This window comes from Pithys albifrons, chromosome 21, assembly GCF_047495875.1.
Source record: "Pithys albifrons albifrons isolate INPA30051 chromosome 21, PitAlb_v1, whole genome shotgun sequence".
In the NCBI taxonomy this organism is placed as follows: Eukaryota; Metazoa; Chordata; class Aves; order Passeriformes; family Thamnophilidae; genus Pithys; species Pithys albifrons.
In genome coordinates this window covers 9,541,146-9,562,410 of record NC_092478.1, presented here as the reverse complement: position 1 = coordinate 9,562,410, position 21,265 = coordinate 9,541,146, and the positions used below count along the sequence as shown (strand labels likewise).

The window sequence follows — 21,265 nt, the reverse complement described above, 5'->3', positions numbered from 1 at the left end:
GAACCATGGCCAGCAGTGCCCAGAGCCCACAGGGAGCTGGAACCATGGCCAGCAGTGCCCAGGAGCTGGAACCATGGCCAGCAGTGCCCAGAGCCCACAGGGAGCTGGAACAATGGCCAGCAGTGTCCAGGAGCTGAAACTGTGCCCAGCAGTGCCCAGAGCCCACAGGAGCAGTTCTTTCCTTCCACCTTCTTGGAGCTCAAAATAAACCCCAAATAGTCACAGTTGGCAGATCTCAGCCAAGCCAAGAGCTGTTGGGATGCTGGTCCTGATCCTGCTGCTGATGCTGATCCTGCTGTGGTCCTGGTGCTGTGCAGCAGCATCTGCTCCAGGGCCTCTGGAAAGACATTCCAACCTAAAACTCTGCTTCCTGAGGAAAGGTTCCATGTGGGCAGAGCTCCTGGCATGTGGAGCCACAGCAGTGCCAGCTTTGGCCAGCCCTGGAGAACAGCAGGTACCTGGGAAGGTGCCATGAGCTGCCTGGGCTGCAGGTTGGTGGTCTTGGAGTAGTTGGCATAAAAATGGCAAGAAACAGATGAACAGAGATGGGAGGAAAAGCTGTTTGCCCAGAGAGCTGCAGGAGGGCACTGCCAGCCAAGGGCACCGCTCCAGGTGCCAGGGAGGGGGAGTTGCCTGCAGGACTGAGGGGGTTTAGGGATCTCTGAAGACATTTCAAGGTCCAAACAGCCACAGGCAGGGATCCCAAATCCTGATCCTGGGGCTGAGTCCTTCTTGGAGGTGGGACACCACAGTCCTGCCCCAGGAACAGCTCTGGGGTGTGGCAGGAAGGGCTTCAAATCCATGGGGAAGCTGCAGGTCCTGCAGAGCTTGGAAAAGGTCCTGCAGAGCTCGGAAAAGGTCCTGCAGAGCTTGGAAAAGGTCCTGTAGAGCTCCGAAAAGGTCCTGCAGAGCTCGGAAAAGGTCCTGTAGAGCTCGGAAAAGGTCCTGTAGAGCTTGGAAAAGGTCCTGCAGAGCTTGGAAAAGGTCCTGTAGAGCTTGGAAAAGGTCCTGCAGAGCTCGGAAAAGGTCCTGTAGAGCTTGGAAAAGGTCCTGTAGAGCTTGGAAAAGGTCCTGCAGAGCTTGGAAAAGGCAGCATCTCCTGGATGGGCACTGGGCTGGGTCTGGGGAAACACATCTGGGTCACCCAAAATTAATGTGAGGGTTTTGTGTAGATCTCACCAATAAACCCAAGATTCAGTTGTGGAGCAGCCTCGTTTGCTGGGGTGGCATTTTATGGGTGTGCACTGGATTGTTTTGTGGTGCCACTGAAGTCCAGCCCAAGGCCAAGCCCTGCCCTGCCAGTCCAGCTGCTGCTCTGTGGTCCCACCTGGCTCTGCACCCCTCCGTGCCCGCTCAGGTGCCAGCCTGTCCTCCCTGGCTGCGCTGAATCCTCTTTGTTTCCACCTCGGAGCTACCGGTGGCACATTTACAATGATGTCTCTCCTCAAGCAGAGTGAATAATTCATTAGGAGATCATTACAAGCCTTGTAATGGAAAATTGCTCTCCCAGTTGTGCTTAATGATCGCTGCAAAGACAAGAGCAGGAGGTAAAATAGAGCAGGAAGAGCCACCTGGAGGGAGGTGCCAGGAGGGCTGCCCTGTGCCCTCGGCTCCCTCCCTGCTGCTTTAGCTCCCCACATCCCACACTGGCATGAGGGTGAAGGGGCAGCTCTGCCCAGCCCTGCTCCAGCTCCTTGGGATTGTTCCTCAGGGGCAGCTTTGCCCTTCAATCTTCTCCAAGGAGACTCTCCCCTTGGAAGTGTCCCAGTTGTCCAGAGGTTCTTCTGAGCTTCAGCCTCGACTTCTCTTGCTTGTTCTTCACCCTGAGCTCTCTGTTGTTATGTATGAATTTTAAACCTTTCTCCTTTTTTCCTCCCCCTTTATTTTCTGCCTTCTAACCCTCTGTGTTGTGTCTCAGTGGGGTCACACCCCCGTGGTGGGGTCAGGGAAGGGGTTTGGTGCCCAGTGCCCAGCCAAGGAGTTGCATTTTCATCTCCTAAATCCTTAAATCCTCAATTTGCTGCTAAAGCTCTTCTGGAAGTGCTGACCTAAACCTACTTTTTAAAGTATCTTCTCATTGTGCCCATTGACAGATGAGTCTTTCTCAGATAAACCCAAAGCCCAAGGGAATGAATTAGGGAGAAGATTCCCCACTGTCACACTGCACTTCCCAAATTCCCTCCAAAACCTTCTCCCTTTGGCTTCTCTTGCCTAAATCATCCCCCAGGACCAAGGCATGTCCAGCATCAGCCTGGTGGCCCCTGCAGGAGAAGCCCAGGAGAGCAGTTGGTGTCTCCTCCTTGCTGTGGCTCTTCCCTCTGACCTTTGTGGGGCTGATTTCAGCCCTGGCCCCCCCCGTGCCAGAATTCCCTCTCCATGGAGTTTCCTTGGGAAGGATCTCAGACAGCAGGGAAATACATTCATCTTTCAGCTTTGGGAGGAGTAACCACTCAGTGCTGTGCTGTGTCCTTGTTTTGCAGAATCCAGGCATTGACATTGGGGATGTTTCTGAGAGAAAAGCACTGAGGAAGAGCCTGAAGTGTAAAAATTTCCAGTGGTACCTGGACCATGTTTATCCAGAGATGAGGAGGTACAACAACACCATCGCCTATGGAGAGGTAATTGAGGGCCAGCAGCCCCTTAACTCAGACTGGGGATATGTCTCTGATGAGAAACAGCCTCAAAGGAGAGGAATGTGAGTCAAAGCTGACTATTTCTGTATAATTATATTAATTTATAGCAATCCGTTCCCAGTTTCTTCCCAAAAACCTGCTTGGGGATTTATTTCTGATCTTGGAGACCGTATAAAATGAAATATTTTAATACTCAATTGACAGAAAATGATCTGTATATCCCATTGACTCCATGGATTAAGCAGCTGTATGTATATTTTTAATGCATAGTCATCTTATAAACCCCTGGGACTTAAACTCAGCCTAATTCCTGACAAGGTCTCTGGAGGATACAGGAGAAAATAAAGGAAGGGGGTTTAATTCAACCTCCTGTTTTGAAACAGTTCTGGGAATACAGAAAGAGGCATTTATGGGAACTAATGATAAATCCTCTGTTGCAGGAGGTCTGATGGAGCAGTGGCAGGTGGAGGAGGCTCTTGAAGCACAGCCCAAGTAGCCCAGAGGGGCATTAATTCTAGAAAAGATTTGGAATCAGAGTTACTTTAGCCTTCAATTTAAACATCCCAAAAAGTGGTGTTTTCATAGGATTGGAGAATCCCAGAATGGTCTGGGTTGGAAAAGACCTTAAAGTCCATCTCATTCCACCCCCTGCTATGGACAGGACACCTTCCACCAGCCCAGGTTGCTCCAAGCCCTGTCCAAGCTGGCCTTGGGTCAACCCTTTGTTGTGATGTTATTTATTAAGAACCAATGTAATTTGGAAATAGAATCATAGAATAGAATCAGAGTGGTTTGGGTTGGAAGGGACCTTAAAGCTCATCCATTCCCACCCCTGCCATGGGCAGGGACACCTCCCACCAGCCCAGGGTGCTCCAAGCCCTGTCCAACCTGGCCTGGGACACTCCCAGGGATGGGGCAGCCACAGCTTCTCTGCCCAACCTGTGCCAGGGCCTGCCCACCCTCACAGGGTAGGATTTCTTCCCAATATCCCCCCCAGCCCTGCCATCTGGCAGTGGGAGGCCATTCCCTGTGTCCTGTCCCTCCATCCCTTGTCTCCAGTCCCTCTCCAGCTCCCCTGGAGCTCCTTTAGGACTCTGAGGTCTCCCTGGAGCCTTCTCCTCTCCAGGTGAACACCCCCAGCTCTTCCAGGCTGATTGTCCTTCCTGGGAAGACTGGAGAGAGGAGAGCTGAGAGCCCTGGAGAGAGGAGAGCTCTGGGGAACACTCCTGGTGCCCAGGGCTGGTGGCTGTTTGACTTTGCACCCAGCCCAGCACTGCCCTGGCCCCTCCAAAGTGTGCCCTTCCCTTCCTGGCAGATGCTCTGCCATCTGTGCCTCTCCTCCTCCATCCCTGCCACGATTCCAAGGGGCTCCTTTTTTCCAAGCTGGACTTCCAGATTTCATTGACATCTGAGCAATCCTGCCTTGATTTTGGGCTCCTGGGGACCTGCTGGGTTTGTCCCCACCAACCATGAGTAAAGAGAACGAGACTGTCCAGGGAAAGTGGCTCAGAGTGGTGATGATTGGAGAAGAGCAGCCATCTTGTATTTAAAGCAAACACAGAGTGCTCTAAAACCTGATTGCCCTTTGGCCACCCCAACCCCTGCAGCTCCAGGCTGGGCACAGAGTGGCTGGAGAGCAGCCAGGCAGAGGGACCTGGGGGGACTGAGGGACAGGAAGCTCAACAGGAGCCACCAGTGTGCCCAGGTGGCCAAGAAGGCCAATGGGATCCTGGCCTGGATCCAAACTAGCGTGGCCAGCAGGCCCAGGGCAGTGACCCTTCCCCTGGACTCTGCCTTGGGGAGGCCACACCTTGAGTGTTGTGTTCAGTTCTGGGCCCCTCAGTTGAGGAAAGAGATTGAGGGGCTGGAGCGGGGCCAGAGACAGAGAATCCACCTCCAGGGACAGAGAATCCAACATGTCTTGACCCAACCCTACTGTGATCACCAGCCCTGGGCACAGAGTGCCCAGGGCTGGTGATCACAGTTGGGTTGGATCAAGGGTTTGATTTGATGATCTCCGAGGTCTCTTCCAACCCAAGTGAGAAGAGCAACGAGGCTGGAGAAGGGACTGGAGCACAAGTGCTGTGGGGAGAGGCTGAGGGAGCTGGGGGTGTTCAGCCTGGAGAAGAGGAGGCTCAGAGGTGACCTCAGCACTGTCTGGAACTGCCTGAAGGGAAGTTCTGGCCAGGTGGGGGTTGGTCTCTTCTCCCAGGCACTCAGCAATAGGACAAGGGGGCACGATGGGCTCAAGCTCTGCCAGGGGAAATTGAAGTTGGAGATGAGGAAAAACTTCTTTGCAGAGAGAGTGCTCAGGGATTGGAATGGGCTGCCCAGAGAGGGGGTGGATTCCCCATCCCTGGAGGTTTTTCAGCTGAGCTTGGCCGTGGCACTGAGTGCCATGATCTGGTAAAGGGACTGGAGTTGGACCAAGGGTTGGACTCGATGATCTCGGAGGTCTTTTCCAACCCAATCCATTCTGTGATTCTGTGATTCCATGGGATGTTTTCCATCAACAGCAGGAGAGGGTGGAGAAAGGGCTGAGCATCATTTCTTCCTCCCCCTGATGAGGAGGGAGGGCCATAACTGTGTCCCTTTGCTTTCTTCCAGCTCCGGAACAACAAGGCCAAAGACGTGTGCCTGGACCAGGGCCCGCAGGAGAACCACACAGCAATACTGTACCCGTGCCATGGCTGGGGCCCACAGGTGAGGGGGCACTGCCACTGCCACGGGGCACCGTGGGGTGCTCAGCTTCACCCTGCAGCTCCTCATGGATCACAGGGAGTGTTCCCAGCTATTCTTCAAATCCCCCTTTTTTTCTGGATTACAAAATCATGACAAGTAAAAGGCTGGCTTGGAAAAATCTTCCAGGCAAGGTGTGCTGGTTTAAAGGTAAATAGGCAGGAAAAACAAACCCAAAACAAGAGAGATTATAAGTCAGAGTTACAATTTAATAACAATATCACAAGAAATGCAATGGCACAAAGAGAAATTGGGTTTAACCCCCAAGCCCAGCAGTGTAACCCACCCCCTGGGGCACAAACACAGGGGGGTTTGGTGGCCCCTGTGCTGAGCCCCACGTGGTTCCTCCGAGTCCAAAGGAAAAGGAAGGGACAAACCTGTTGGTGCAGATGATGGCACAGTCTGGTGGAGAGTGGGGGGCTCCTCCTGGCCAGGGGCTGCTCCTCCTCTGCATCCAGTGAGTGGTTCCCCAGTCCCCAAAGCCCAAGATTGTCTCCCCTGAGGTTTGGGTGGGAGCCCCCAGTGCCTCCCCCAGGGCAGGGAGTTCCACACTGAGGGATCTGACTCTGGCAGTCAGGGGAGAGTTTGGAACTCCCTGAACACTCAAGGTGTGGCCTCCCCAAGGCAGAGTCCAGGGCAAGGGTCACTGCCCTGGGCCTGCTGGCCACGCTAGTTTGGATCCAGGCCAGGATCCCATTGGCCTTCTTGGCCACCTGGGCACACTGGTGGCTCCTGCTGAGCTTCCTGTCCCTCAGTCCCCCCAGGTCCCTCTGCCTGGCTGCTCTCCAGCCACTCTGTGCCCAGCCTGGAGCACTGGAACTGCCTGAAGGGAAGTTCTGGCCAGGTGGGGGTTGGTCTCTTCTCCCAGGCACTCAGCAACAGGACAAGGGGGCACGATGGGCTCAAGCTCTGCCAGGGGAAATTGAAGTTGGAGATGAGGAAAAAATTCTTTTCAGAGAGAGTGCTCAGGGATTGGAATGGGCTGCCCAGAGAGGGGGTGGATTCCCCATCCCTGGAGGTTTTTCAGCTGAGCTTGGCCGTGGCACTGAGTGCCATGATCTGGTAAAGGGACTGGAGTTGGACCAAGGGTTGGACTCGATGATCTCAGAGGGCTTTTCCAACCCAATCCATTCTATGATTCTGTGATTCTATGATCACCAGATTTCATCATGAGTTATCCTTTTATCCTGTAATTATACTGGCCCTGCTGATGGATTTTTCCCCCTGCCTGATGACTTCATCTCTGGAGCAATCCATCATGCAAACACCTTGCAGTAATGATGTATTACACTAATAACACACTAATACCTCATTGGAGTGACAGAACTATGGAGATGGATGAAGGTGATCGAGAGCACCATAATACTATAAAACTTAAGATAATGTTCACCCAGCAGAGCATTTCATTTAATTAGAGGATAAAATATGTTTTGCCCATTTAAGCAGCAGAACCTGAGGACAAACCCATCAATACCGAGACCATCCGGGACACAGGAGAGGAAACAGCACCTCGGACTCAGTTGCGTTCAAAGGCAAATCCTCAACGTTTCCCTGATGGCTCTTAATTGATGAGCTGCAAAGTGCAGGAGGGAGGCCAAACAACCCCAAATTATCTGCCAATAGAGTCAATGAAGGTCATCGAGGCTTTTATTTCCCAGGTGCTAAGATGTCTAATTAACTTTCTGCCCTCCCTGAGGAGCAGCCAGGCAGAAATGATAATCCCAGCAGATGGATTGGTGGTACAGGTTGGCACCAGCCTGGGCTCTGTGCCCCTCTGCTGCCCCTGGCTGGGGGCTTGGGGTCCCTGGAGAGGAGGTTTGATGAGGAGGGAGCAGGGGGGGGCTCAGCTGGAGAAAAGGAGGCTCAGGGGGCACCTTCTGGCTCTGCAATCCCTGCCAGGAGGGGGGAGCCGGGACAGGGGTTCAGGCTCTGCTCCAGGAACAGGGACAGGAGGGGAGGGCACAGCCTCAAGCTGGGCCAGGGGAGGGGCAGGGGGCACAGCAGCAGGAATTTCTGCCTGGGAAGGGTGGTCAGGCATTGGAAGGGGCTGCCCAGGGAGGTTTGGGGTGCCCAGCCCTGAAGGTGCCCAAGGCAGGACTGGCCGTGGCACTGAGTGCTCTGGGCTGGGGGACAAGGTGGGCATTGGGCACAGGGTGGGCTCCATGGGCTGGGAGGACTTTGCCAAGGTGGGCATTGGGCACAGGGTGGGCTCCAGGGGCTGGGAGGACTTTTCCAAGGTGGGCATCGGGCACAGGGTGGGCTCCAGGGGCTGGGAGGGCTTTGCCAAGGTGGGCATCGGGCACAGGGTGGGCTCCATGGGCTGGGAGGGCTTTGCCAAGGTGGGTATCGGGCACAGGGTGGGCTCCAGGAGCTGGGAGGGCTTTGCCAAGGTGGGCATTGGGCACAGGGTGGGCTCCAGGGCCTGGGAGGGCTTTGCCAACCTCAGGGACTCAGTGATTCCCTCCAGGGCAAAGCCAACCTCAAGGACTCTGTGATTCTCTGTGATTCCCTCCAGGGCAAAGCAGCCCCCCAGAGTGGTACCTGTAGGTGGGCAACTCTGCCAAGGGCATTGTCACCCAGGATGTGGTTCCTCTGGAAGGCTGTGGGTGTCAGTCAGTGTTTCTGGCTGGGATGTGGCTTTGGGCCACTGAGATCGATGAAGGGCTTTGAGACCTCATCAGTATTACCCACTTTTAAATGGTTTGCTTGGTAATAGTTTTAAACTATTTTCCTCTGGTTCTTTTATCTTGGTTTTTCCCATTGTTTCTTGTCCTGTGCCAGGTTGGGCTGGCATCCTTGGCTCACCCTGGAGAGGAGCAGAACAACATAAAAAGAATTAAGGCCTGGAGCCCTCTGCTCTGGAGCCAGGCTGGGACAGCTGGGGGAGTCACCTGGAGAAGAGAAGGCTCCAGGGACACCTGAGAGCCCCTTCCAGTGCCCAAAGGGGCTCCAGGAGAGCTGGAGAGGGACTGGGGACAAGGGATGGAGGGACAGGACAAGGGAATGGCTTCAAACTGAAAGAGGGCAGGGATAGATGGGATGTGGGGAAGGAATTCTTGACTGTGAGGGTGGGCAGGCCCTGGCACAGGTTGGGCAGAGAAGCTGTGGCTGCCCCATCCCTGGGAGTGTCCAAGACCAGGCTGGACAGGGCTTGGAGCACCCTGGGCTGGTGGGAGGTGTCCCTGCCCATGGCAGGAGTGGCACTGGATGTCCTTTACAGTCCCTTCCAACCCAACCCATCCCGTGGTTCCATAGCCGTGGTGTGGGGCTGTTCCTGGGGGTCCTTCTTTTGGCAGAAGGACCTTGGTGAGACCTGAAGGAGCAGAGGGTTTGCTCTGATGCACCACATGGCCCTCCCCATCATGTGGGAGCAGAGCCAGGTGCCCAGCCCAGGGGAGATGGGCAGCACCATCGCTGGCTCTGTGGGCACAAGCTGGACTGGCACCCTGTGACATTGTTTAACTCGATTTTTAGTGTTTAATTATCCCAGCCCAGATAACCCAAACTCCCAGTGTGATTTCCTCTCTCTCTTTAAGCATCTGGGTCACAGATATGCTCAGTTAATTAACGTGCTGAGAGCTCCTTCTTTGTCTGCCAGATAATGGCCTGATTCATAATTTAACGAGGCAATGGGTATATCTTTCCCTTCAACCACAAAAGGCAGGACAGTGGCATTCATTCCTTTTCACTCCTGAATTTAAATATGTTTGGAGGGATGTTTTGATGGGATTCCTTAAGCACTGCAGATGGAGGAGCCCTTTGTGTGTGGCCCCACCCTGGGGCAGTTTTGGTGCCAGCTGTGCCCAGAATCATCCCTGCCCGGTGCTCCCAACCTGCATCTCCTTGGCAGCCAAGCCAGGTTTCTGGGAGCACTGGGTGGTTGGAATGTGGCTGGGATTGGTGGAATCCTGAGCCTTTGCTTGGTGCTGAGCCATCCCTCAGACTCACCTCCCTGGGCACGGGGGGGGGCAGTTCTGTGCCAACCCCTGTGGCTGATGGTGCTGCTCAGCTCTGAGGGAGCTCTGCAGGCTGTGCCAGGCACACCAGAGGCATCAATCTGGGCAGAGCAAGGCTGGCTCACCAAGCTGGGCCAGCAATGCCAGCAATGCCAGATGGCTCCAGCTGGAAGCCAGGGGGAGTCATCCATGGCTCCAGCTCAAAGCCAGGGGGAGTCATCCATGGCTCCATCCTACACTGGTCAGGCCCAAAGGAGGTTGGAGGAGTCAGAGAACATGCTGAGCTAGGAGGGACCCACAGGGATCATGGAGTCCAACCCTCAGCCCTGCACAGACCCATCCCCAGGAGTCAGAGAGAGAGAGAGAGTTACAGAGAGAGTGCTCAGGCATTGGAATGGGCTGCCCAGAGAGGGGGTGGATTCCCCATCCCTGGAGGTTCTTAAGATGAGACTGGGTGTGGCTCTCAGTGCCATGATCTGGTGATCAAAGTGGGGTTGGATCAAGGTTGGACTTGATGATCTCAGAGGTCTTTTCCAACCCAACTGATTCTGTGAGTCTGTGAGTCACTCCCTGTACCCCAGAGCATCATCCAAACCCTCCTGGAGCTCTGGCAGCCTTGGGGCTGTGCCCACTGCCCTGGGGAGCCTGGGCAGTGCCCACCACCCTCTGGGGGAAGAGCCTTTTGCTGAGATCCAACCTGCCCCTGCCCTGGCACAGCTCCAGCCATTCCCTGGGTGCTGTCCCTGCCCTGGCACAGCTCCAGCCATTCCCTGGGTGCTGTGCCTGCCCTGGCACAGCTCCAGCCATTCCCTGGGTGCTGCCCCAGCCCTGGCACAGCTCCAGCCATTCCCTGGGTGCTGTCCCTGCCCTGGCACAGCTCCAGCCATTCCCTGGGTGCTGCCCCTGCCCTGGCACAGCTCCAGCCATTCTCTGGGTGCTGTCCCTGCCCTGGCACAGCTCCAGCCATTCCCTGGGTGCTGTCCATGCCCTGGCACAGCTCCAGCCATTCCCTGGGTGCTGTCCCTGCCTTGGCACAGCTCCAGCCATTCCCTGGGTGCTGTCCCTGCCTTGGCACAGCTCCAGCCATTCCCTGGGTGCTGTCCTTGCCCTGGCACAGCTCCAGCCATTCTTATGATGGCTTTAAGGCTCAGTTATTCTTACCCTTCCTGTGTTTCAGCTCCTCACCTGCATCTGCAAAAAAAAAAAAAAACCCACAACCCAAACAAGGCTATAAAAGCTGGAGAAAGTCGTTTTTCCCTCTTTTCAGCTCCACTCCCCCTGTGCCCCATCCCTGCAGTTTTTCTCCTGTATGACTGTTATGATGCTCCCAAGGTGCTGATGTCCTTGCTCTCCCCCCCTGCCCCACAGCTGGCACGCTACACCAAGGAGGGGTTCCTGCACCTGGGCGCCCTGGGCACCACGACACTGCTGCCCGACACGCGGTGCCTGGTGGACAACGGCAAGAGCCGCTTCCCGCAGCTCCTGGACTGTGAGAAGGTCAAGAGCAGCCTCCACAAGCGCTGGAGCTTCATCCAGGTGTGTTCCCAACCTGCTTCCCGTGGCCTGGGCTGTGGCACAGCATCTGCTGTAGGACAGGGAGGAGCTGGTCCCATGGAACAGCACGTGCTGAGTCCCAAGGCAGAGGGAAGAGGTTCAGAGGGATCAGGGACAGCATTTCAGGAGCATTCCCTGTAGGAGTTTTCCTTTCTGATACCCTCAAGTGGATGGAACCTGCCCTGCTGTGCTGGTTTAAAGGTAACCTGGCAGGAGAAATGAACCCAATTCAAGAGAGATCATAAGTCAGAGCTACAATTTAATAACAATATTCCAAGAAATGCAATGGCACAAAGAGAAATTGGGTTTAACCCCCAAGCCCAGCAGTGGAACCCACCCCCTGGGGCACAAACACAGGGGGGTTTGGTGGCCCCTGTGCTGAGCCCCACGTGGTTCCCTTGAGTCCAAAGGAAAAGGAAGGGACAAACCTGTTGGTGCAGATGATGGCACAGTCTGGTGGAGAGTGGGGGGCTCCTCCTGGCCAGGGGCTGCTCCTCCTCTGCATCCAGTGAGTGGTTCCCCAGTCCCCAAAGCCCAAGATTGTCTCCCCTGAGGTTTGGGTGGGAGCCCCCAGTGCCTCCCCCAGGGCAGGGAGTTCCACACTGGGGGATCTGACTCTGGCAGTCAGGGGGGATTTTGGAATGGTTGGTGGCCCCTGAGCAGAGCTGAGCCCTCAGGTGGGTGTGGAGGTGCCAAGGAGTCCCTGCAGGGCAGTTCTCCCAGCTCCTCTGCCAGGCTTCTTTCCCAGCCAGCTCCCAGCCTGAGGGCTCAGCTGTGCCCTGGGCAGCTGCTGCCAATGGGCCATTGGGAACAGTTGCTGGGCAATGGCCCAGAGGGTTTAGAATGCCCAGCTTTGGGCACACCCACACAGGGACAAACTGCTCCCACCTGCTCAACTGGGACACCTGCCAATGACTTCCTGGTTTCTTATGGACTATCTAGAGTGAAAGACAGGAATACACAGTAGTTTTGCCCCACAGCAGAGTGTAAATAATACACTTTGTACAGAAGCATCTCACCTTCCCAGCACAGGGAATTCAAAGGTTCCAGGTGTTCCTGGGTCTTAGGGAGCTGTGCTGCTGGTGTTAAGGGATGCTCATCCCATTCACAGTATTTATTTCAGGAGTTATTTTATTGGTTGAGTTGCATTCCCACCCAGCTCAGAGTTGGGCACCTCCCAGCAGAGCCCAAGGGCACAGCTGCCCCCCTGGTTGGCTTCTCAGGCAACCCAATATCTTTATTTTTTTCACTCTTTCCCCCATGTCCTTTGATTTCAGAATGGTGCCATCCTCAACAAGGGCACAGCTGCCCCCCTGATTGGCTCCACAGGCAGCCCAATATCTTCAATTTTCTGACTATTTCCCCCATCTCCTTTGATTCCAGAATGGTGCCATCCTCAACAAGGTCACAGCTGCCCCCCTGGTTGGCTTCTCAGGCAACCCAATATCTTTATTTTTTTCACTATTTCCCCCATGTCCTTTGATTCCAGAATGGTGCCATCCTCAACAAGGGCACAGCTGCCCCCTGGTTGGCTTCTCAGGCAACCCAATATCTTTATTTTTTTCACTATTTCCCCCATGTCCTTTGATTCCAGAATGGTGCCATCCTCAACAAGGGCACAGCTGCCCCCTGGTTGGCTTCTCAGGCAACCCAATATCTTTATTTTTTTCACTATTTCCCCCATGTCCTTTGATTCCAGAATGGTGCCATCCTCAACAAGGGCACAGCTGCCCCCCTGGTTGGCTCCACAGGCAGCCCAATATCTTAAATTTTCTGACTATTTCCCCCATGTCCTTTGATTCCAGAATGGTGCCATCCTCAACAAGGGCACAGGGCGGTGCCTGGAGGTGGAGAACAAGGGAATGGCTGGTCTGGATCTGATCCTTCGTAGCTGCACAGGACAGAGGTGGACAATTAAAAATTTCATCAAGTAAAGGCTGGAAAAGTCAGGGGAGTGTGACTGGAACCATGGGCTGACCTGGACTGACCCCACTGGACCTCTCTGGAAAGGATGGGATCTCCAAACAGAGCTTTCTTCATGTCCTTGGCAGAGGCCACAGGGAAAGTGGGCATTGGTGGCTTTGCTTTTTGTTGTCCATCAGTCTCCCACTGGAATTGGGTCAGAACTGCTACTTCCTTCTGCAGAGCACTCAAAGGTGCCACTCAGTGCTGCTGGAATGACTGGGGGGAGCTCCTGCAGCCCTGGCAGGGAATGGTTTGCACCCTGGCAATGCCCAGCTGGCAAGGATGAAAACTTGAGTGAGAGGGAGAGGTTGCCAAGGCCTAGATGAGCCCAGTGTGAAAGGTGTGGTGGCTCTTTGCCCTTTCCTGCCCCTGCAGCAGCAGCCCCTTTCCTGAGTGCTGGAGAAGCAAAACTCACCCTGGTGGCTCCAAGGGATCTCTCCAACCCTTCATCACAGACATCATCAAACAAAATGCCATGGAATAAAACCTTCCTTCCCCTGCTGTTGGCCAAGCCAGCCCTGAGCACCTCCCATGGAGAGCCCAACCAGGTTCTCCTTGGGAATGCTCTGGGATGGCTGTGTGGGGCCATCAGGAATGGTGGTCTCCCTAACTTTGTGGTGGTGTTCTCTTCCTCAGGCTCAGCACCCCTGTCCTGTGTGATCAGTGTCTGACCATGGTCAAGGTCCTGCCCAAACTGTCCTTGTCACCACAGGCCCTCCTGAGCTATGGAAGGAACAGAGAGGGAGGGCAGGAGACCAATAAGTGGCAGTTTGCCTAAAATTCTTGACCTTGAAGTCACTTGAGGCTTGTGAAGAGGGTGGACTGATCTCACCTGATTATTTTTTGGCCCACAGTCATTTTGGCTACCAAATCCTTGCTCCCAACCATCATTTGGAGACCATTGCTTGGGGTCCTGTTGTCTGGCTACCTGGGAGAGGGAAAGATGGGCCTGCCAAATGCATGGATGGATCCAGGCTTTGCTCAGCAGAGAGGAGACCCAGCCCCATCTCCTGTCCTTCTCACAGAGCACTACTCTTTCTGGTTGCCCTCTGGCTAGGGTGCACTAAAATAGGTTAATATATGAGATGTATGTGTAAATATTTTCCCCAAGGTGGGATGTGCACAGAGTTGTTTGCTGCAGAGCACTCATGCCTGTCTTCCATTTGCATCAGGATCAAGCTACCTGGATGTTTCCTGAGTTGAATTTTCAATGCCATGCAGCAGTTTATACCTGAGGTTTTAGTAATTTATTGAACAGAAGCAGATCTATTTCCTTGTTCCTTCTATGGCAACGAGCATCACATAGGACTGATTGCTCCTTTAGGCTTTACAGGACTCCCTCAGCCACTGGGGTTGTCCCTGATTTTTTTCCCTTAATGAAGCCAAACCTCTTAGTTGTCCTGAACTGCAAGGTAGGGAGTCAATGTAGAACTTTGCTCTCCTGTTGGCTGTTGCATCATCTCTTGTGTGTTCAATCCCAGCACTTCCCAACCCCACACGGTCACCAATCTTTAGCTGCATGAGATGTTTTCCCCCCTTCCATTTGTTGCTGCCTTCCAAGGGAAGCAGTTTGCTGGTGAGGTGAACTCCAGGAATGTCTGGGGGATTGGAGACTTCCCACCTCTGGTCCAAATGGTGAAAAGCCCTTGAACTGAGCGATCACTTTGCCGTCAGTCACGGATCGGTCCGTGGAGGGCAAAGCCTGCATGTTCCAGGAGAAACAACCCCAAAAGCCCTTGGATGTTGGATAATTCCCAGTTCCCAGTCCAGCTCGAGGCCTGTCAGTGCCCAGGGCACCAGCAGATGGGCTTTGTCACATTGAATCGTGGTGGGATGAGGTGGCACTGCCACCAGCCCTCCGTCTGTCCCCGCTGCCACCGGCGGCACAGCTGAATGTGTGCCCACAGCTCGGCTCCAGCCTGGCAGGAGCAGCTCCAGCTGCCAGGCAGGAGGGTCTGGCTCTGTTCAGCTCCCTGCATTGCCCCTCTGGGATGTCCATGTGCCCAGCAGCCCCTGGCACAGCGTCATTGGTGCCATCCCCACACTGGGGCGGCACCACACAAGGATCCTGTTGATGACGAGCTCTTTGACCCTTCCTGAAGGTCCACAGATGCCTTTCCTTCGTGCTCCAGGAGGAAAACCCTCCCCAGGGCAGGGCAGGGCAGGGCAGGGTGGCAATGACCCCTCTGCCCCCTCTGCAGAGCCCCCGGGGAGGGGTTTGCCCATTGTCACTGCCGTGATTGCAGCTCCCAAACGACTGAGAAGAATCAGGAAAATCAACGCGAGCCAAATGAGGGCTGAAAATGAGGATTTAATCTGCTGTGTCCCTGTCCCTGAGCCCTGCCCCTGTCTGTGACATGCACAGGGCAGAGCTGGGGCTGTGGCCCCAGCTCTGTGCCCTCCCAACCGTAGAGATCTGTCGTAGAAATCTGGGTCTAATTGTTGCATCCTTGCGCTTATCTCTAATCATCTGTTAATTGCTTTGAGAAGTGATATCCAAGTGATTCTTATTAAATATATGATTTGAGCTTTGCCTCCTGAGTGGTTTTAAAAAGCTTTGCTGCTGATGAGATACGGAGCCAGCCATTCTTCTCTGCTACTTATTGAATAGAAAAGGGCTGCTCTTTTAATGACACTTTCACTTTTCAAAGGAATGGAAATGAAGGAGGAATCAAGAGAGGGGGTGGGGGGAGATGGGCTGCCCTTCCACCCACCCCCACTGCTGTCACTGCCAGGGACAGCCCAGAGCCTGAGAGAACTTCTGTGGGAAATACAGAGGTTCCTGAACCCAGGCTGGGCATTCCTGGGTGTTCCTAAATGGAACCTGGAGCTCAGGGCACCCCTTCAACCCACAGTGAGGTTTAAACACCAAGCCAAGTTTGGAGAAGTTCACATTGGCATCTTCACACTTCCTGACATCCACATTCTCCCAAAAAACGGGTCAGCTGAAGATGTGGTGCCCTGCAAGAGAGTGAGGGATGGGCTGGTACTTTGTGGGCAGGAGGGAAGTGTCTCTGATAGAGGGCACCACAGCAGCTCTGCCCCCTGAGCTGAGGGCACAGCAGGTGGGAGGGTTGGTCCAGGTCAGTGGAACCTCCAGCTTGGGCCTGGGTGGGCACAGAGGGGGGCACTGAGAGCTCCATGGTGGGGTTTGTAGCCCAAGGAACTGCATGGCACAACATGGAAACTTCCTGAGTCCTTGGTGGGAGCATTGAATGCATTCAGGGCTCTCTCAGGGCCAAGGGCCTTGGTAGGAACCAGTTCAAGGTGTTTCCCAGCAGATTGAGCCACAGAACCCTGCAATGCCTTGGGTTGGAAGGGACCTTAAAGCTCATGGGCAGGGACACCTCCCACCAGCCCAGATTGCTCCAAGCCCTGTCCAGCCTGGCCTTGGACACTCCCAGGGATGGGGCAGCCACAGCTTCTCTGCCCAACCTGTGCCAGGGCCTGTCCACCCCCATAGGGAAGGATTCCTTCCCAATATCCCATCTCACCCTGCCCTCTGGCAGTTTGAAGCCATTTCCCCTTGCCCTGGCACTCCAGGCCTTTGTAAACAGTCTCTCTCCACCTTTCTTGTAGCTCCTTCAGGCCCTGCAAGACCCCACTTAGGTCACCCCAAAGCTTCTCATCTCCACCTGAACACTCCCAGCTCTCCCAGCCTTCCCTCCCAGCAGAGCTGCCCCATCCTCTGCCCATCCTGGTGCCTCCTCTGGACTCTCCAGCAGCTCCATGTCCTTCCTGTGCTGCCCCCAGGGCTGGGGCAGCTCTGCAGGGGGGTCTCACCTGAGGGGGCAGAGGGGCAGAATCCCCCCCTGTCCTGCTGCCCACACTGTGGGACCAGCCCAGGACAAGGGGGGTCTCTGGGCAGGGCCATGTCCAGCCTCTCCCCCACCAGCCCCCCAAGTCCTTCTCCCAGGGCTGCTCCATATTGGATTGATCCTGGGGGTTGCCCCAATCCAGGAGCAGCACCAGCCCTTGGTCTTGTCAGCCCTCAGGAGATTCCCAGGGGCCACTCCTGGAGCTTGTGCAGGTCCCTCTGGATGGCCCCACCCTCCAGGTGTGTCCCTGCACCCTCAGCTGGGGGTCACTGCAGACCTGCTGAGGGGCCCTCGATCCCCACCTGTCACTAATGGAGATAATAAATGACACTGACCCCAAAACAGACCCCTGGGGGACACCACTTGTCTCTGACGTCCCTCAGGACTCTGAGTCCTTGACCAGCACCCTCTGGAGCCAACAGTGAGCTCTTCTCTGCTGAGGCCCTTTGTGCTGCCCAGGGCAGAGAGCAGAACTTCCAGAAAGTTCCCTCTAAGCCCTCAAATGAAGTTAAACTCTGCTTTGAAGTCAGAAGTTGAACTGATGGCCTCCCAGTAGAAAAGCCTCTGCTTGGGCACGGAGCAATCTGGGCACTCATCTGCTGCTGATGGGCTCAGAGCTGAGCACACCACTGGGCAGAGGGAAATGAGGCATGTGAAGCCTCTGCAGCTCATCTTGGCAGATGAGAAGCCATCCCTGGCTGCTTTGGGGACTGGGAAAAGGATGTGTGACCATTAGGAAGCTCAGCTGGACTTCCAAGGACATTGGCATGAAGGACTGAAGGTCATTCCCTGTTGCTGCCAAACCAAAACAGTCCTTTAAACATCAGAAAAGTTTGTACCAGCTTTGGGGCCACAAATAAACCCTTCCAGCCCCACCAGCTGAGGGAAGGTGCTGGATGGGCAGGTTTTTGGAGGGGGACTGGTCTGTGTGTTGGGGGAGGTGGGTCCTCAAGTCACTGCTCTTGGAAGTGAAAACATTCCAGAAATTAATTACAGCTTGAAGTCTTCTCCAGGCAGGAGCCACAGAACCCTCTGGAGCCAGGGAGACTGCTCAGCTCCTTCAGGGCTCCACTGAGGTCAGGACTGGTGGGACTGGCATTCTGGCTGTGCCTTTTGCTGAGGAGCAAAGCGACATCATCCCTTTAGGAACAGGGTCAAAGGAAAGGAGCAGGATGAGGAGCTTCAGCAGTCTCCAGTTCTCCAGGATGTCTCCTCAGGAGCAAGTGGCTTCAGTGTCCTATGCCATGAGGATGAGTGTGATAAACACCTGCCCAGGAAGGAATTTATGTCAGAATTAAAAGGGAAAGTTCCTTCCAAACACCTGGTTTGGGTCACTCATTCAGAAGAATTTGGCCCAAGTGCTTTGGATCCCTCTCAGAGCTGAGATCCTGCCAAGGGTTGTGCTCCAGGCAGGGAAAACAATACCCTGGGCATTGGCTCCAGGGGCTCCTGAGCTGCCAGATGTTGGTTTGGAAGCCAAGCAGGAACCACTGCCTGGAAGAGCCTCCCTGATCCTCTGAGTCGTGGGTTGTCCCTCCAACAGAAGGCAGAATAACAGGGAGAGATGTGGGAGCTCTCCAGGGGAGATGGTTCTGATTTCAGCCCCATCTGGTGCCTCTGAGACCTGATGGGTAAAGAGCTCTCCAAATGCTTCTCCTGGCTATTGGAATTCCAGTTTTATTGTTCTGGGCGAGTGTTTCACACTTAGGCAAGAACTCAGGCAGGAAGTGATTCCTCAGCAAGCACAGGCAGGAGGGAACAACAGCGGGGTGGGGACGAGGTGCTGTGCTGAGCTGGCACCCAGCACCAAACCAGTGCCCACACCTGGCATTCCGAGAGGGCAGCAGTCACCACCAGCAGCCTTTGGGCCTTCCAACCTTCCACAAGGAACCTGAGGGGTTTCCTGCACTTCCTCAGCACGGAAAATGTGCCCACAGCCCCATCCTGGGAAAAGTGGCCCCTGATGCAGGTGGAGCAGAACTGCCCCAGGATCTCTGGCACGTGCAGAGGTGGGGTGGGCTGCTGGATGCCCACCCAGCTGCTCTCACCCACCTTCCACAGCATGGCAGGGGGAGGAAACCACATGGAAAAGCTCCTGGGTTAAAAGAAGGGCAAGGAGGTCACTCAGCAGGCACCACCATGGGCCAAACAGACTTGGCTGGGGGGAAATAATCTCATTTATTGCTGAGAAACAAACTGGAACCACCCTCTCCCAACATCCCTGTTTCCCAGGCTCAGCTTCACTGGGTCATTCCCAACTCTCCCACCTCCTCCCCAGGAGGTGCAGGTGGAGTGAGTGGGGGTTGGTGCAGTTGGTCCATCACACTTTGCCTGTTGATCCTTCCTCACACTCTCCCCCTGTGCCATCATGGGGTCCTTCCCATGGGATAAAGTCCCTCCAGAACTGTGTCAGTGTGGATCTCCCCTGGGCCAGGGCTGTCCTTTCCTCCAGGGCATCTCCAGGGTGGGCTCTCCATGGGCTGCATTTTCCTCCAGGGCATCTCCAGTGTGGGCTCTCCATGGGTTGCACTTTCCTCCAGGGCATCTCCAGGGTGGGCTCTCCATGGGCTGCACTTTCCTCCAGGGCATCTCCAGGGTGGGCTCTCCATGGGCTGCACTTTCCTCCAGGGCATCTCCAGGGTGGGCTCTCCATGCACTGCACTTTCCTCCAGGGCATCTCCAGGGTGGGCTCTCCATGGGCTGCATTTTCCTCCAGGGCATCTCCACCTCCTCCAGGGTGGGCTCTCCATGGGCTGCCCTTTCCTCCAGGGCTTCTCCAGGGTGGGCTCTCCATGGGCTGTCCTTTCCTCCAGGGCATCTCCACCTGCTCCAGTGTGGGCTCTCCATGGATTGCACTTTCCTCCAGGGCATCTCCAGGGTGGGCACTCCATGGGCTGCCCTTTCCTCATCTCCAGGGCCTGCTCTCCATGGGATGAACTTTCCTTCAGGGCATCTCCAGTGTGGGCTCTCCATGGGTTGCACTTTCCTCCAGGGCATCTCCAGGGTGGGCTCTCCATGGGATGAACTTTCCTCCAGGGCACCTCCACCTGCCCCAGGGTGGGTTCCTCTATGGGCTCCAGGTGGGTCTCCCCACCCATGGACCCCCATGGGCTGCTCTGGCACAGCTGCCCCACCATGGGCTGCTCTGGCACCTGGAGCACCTCCTGCCCCTCCCTCTGCACTGCCCCCATCTCTGCAGGGTTGTTTCTCCCACAATTTCCTCACTCCCCTCTCTCTCTCAGCAGCTCTTTTTTTACCCTTTCTCAGATCTGTCACCCCAGAGGTGCCCTGAGTGTCACCCTTGGCCTTGGCTGTGGCAGCACAGCTGGTTTGGTGCCAGCTGGACCCCAAATTCAGCCATGCCCCTTGCCCATGTGCCCATCTGGCTCTGGGAGGAGGGCAAGGACAGGAGAGCTGGGGCTGAGGAGAGAGAGGTGGATTCTTGGAGGAAGGAGAGCTCCTTCTGCCACCTCTGCAGCAGCTCAGGGGCCCTGAGGAGCAGCTCCACCCCTGGAGGGGTCCCTGTGCAGAGCTGCTGTCTTGGCTTTGTCCTGGTCTCCAGCTCGAGCCACCCCCCTTCCTCCTCCTTCTCCCCCTGCTCCCCAAAGCAGGGAAAAGGGGAAAAAAAAACCTTGAAAGAAGCTGAGCCAAGTCAATATATAAATATATATCTATGTAATTCTCTAAATACCTACAATTATCTGTATACAATTTGCAGCCACAAGAGGGAAAGGGGAGGGGGAAAGGGAAGGGGAAAACAGGGGTGACAAGAAGAGACAGAACAAAAAGAAATCCTGGTGGATACAGAAGAACATCCCCACCCACAACACAATCCCACCACCACTCTTAGAAGAAAATCAGCTTTTTTCTCTCACCTGGGGGGTCTCACTCAGCTATTTCCCTGATCTCCTGTGTGGCTCTGATAAGGGACTGAGCAGCAGCAGCAGCGAAGTCTCTGCCCTCTTCCTCCACAGTAACCCAAAGGGAGACCAAACCCCTTATCTGCCGTCTCTTATCAGAAATGGGTGAGGAATATCCAGGAGACAAGCCCCTCCCTGGTTACATTTGGCCACCAGGCAAGGCCTGGGCTAAACCATTCCAGCTGGCTCCTCTCAGTGCCCTGGGGCACTGCCCACCAGGGCATGGGGCAGCACCGACCCTTCCAGCCCTACTTGGGGGGCTCTGCCCACCCTGCCCGTGCCCACCTGGTGCCTCAGGGGTGGCTGCCCCAGTGTCAGCTGTGCCCACAGGCAGCGCTGCCCTTGGCTGCAGTGGCAGCTCCCCATGCCCCCCATGCCCTCCATGCCCTCCATGCCCGCCATGCCCTCCATGCCCTCCATACCCCCCATGCCCCCCATGCCCTCCATGCCCTCCATGCCCTCCATGCCCTCCATGCCCCCCATGCCCCCCATGCCCTCCATGCCCTCCATGCCCTCCATGCCCTCCATACCCCCCATGCCCTCCATGCCCCCATGCCCCCCATGCCCTCCATGCCCCCCATGCCCTCCATGGCTCCTGCTTTGGTGCTGGTTCAGTGGCTCGTTCCCTTTGTCTCCAGCACTGTCTGTCTCTGCACAGGCAGCGCTGCCCTTGGCTGCAG

At 55.4% G+C, this 21,265-nt stretch overlaps 1 protein-coding gene across 2 annotated transcripts in view; it reads left to right on the top strand.

Moving 5' to 3' along the window:
- GALNT17 (polypeptide N-acetylgalactosaminyltransferase 17) overlaps window positions 1-15,374 on the top strand; it is a 217,281-nt gene extending 201,907 nt beyond the window's left edge. For both annotated transcript variants that reach the window (XM_071575190.1, XM_071575191.1), the window contains 4 exons: window positions 2,481-2,618; window positions 5,241-5,336; window positions 10,697-10,864; window positions 12,688-15,374. In XM_071575190.1, coding sequence (XP_071431291.1) covers window positions 2,481-2,618; window positions 5,241-5,336; window positions 10,697-10,864; window positions 12,688-12,816 — 531 coding nt within the window. In that variant the 3' untranslated portion in view covers window positions 12,817-15,374. The remainder of the gene's footprint in view (window positions 1-2,480; window positions 2,619-5,240; window positions 5,337-10,696; window positions 10,865-12,687) is intronic.
- The last annotated feature ends 5,891 nt before the right edge of the window (window positions 15,375-21,265 follow it).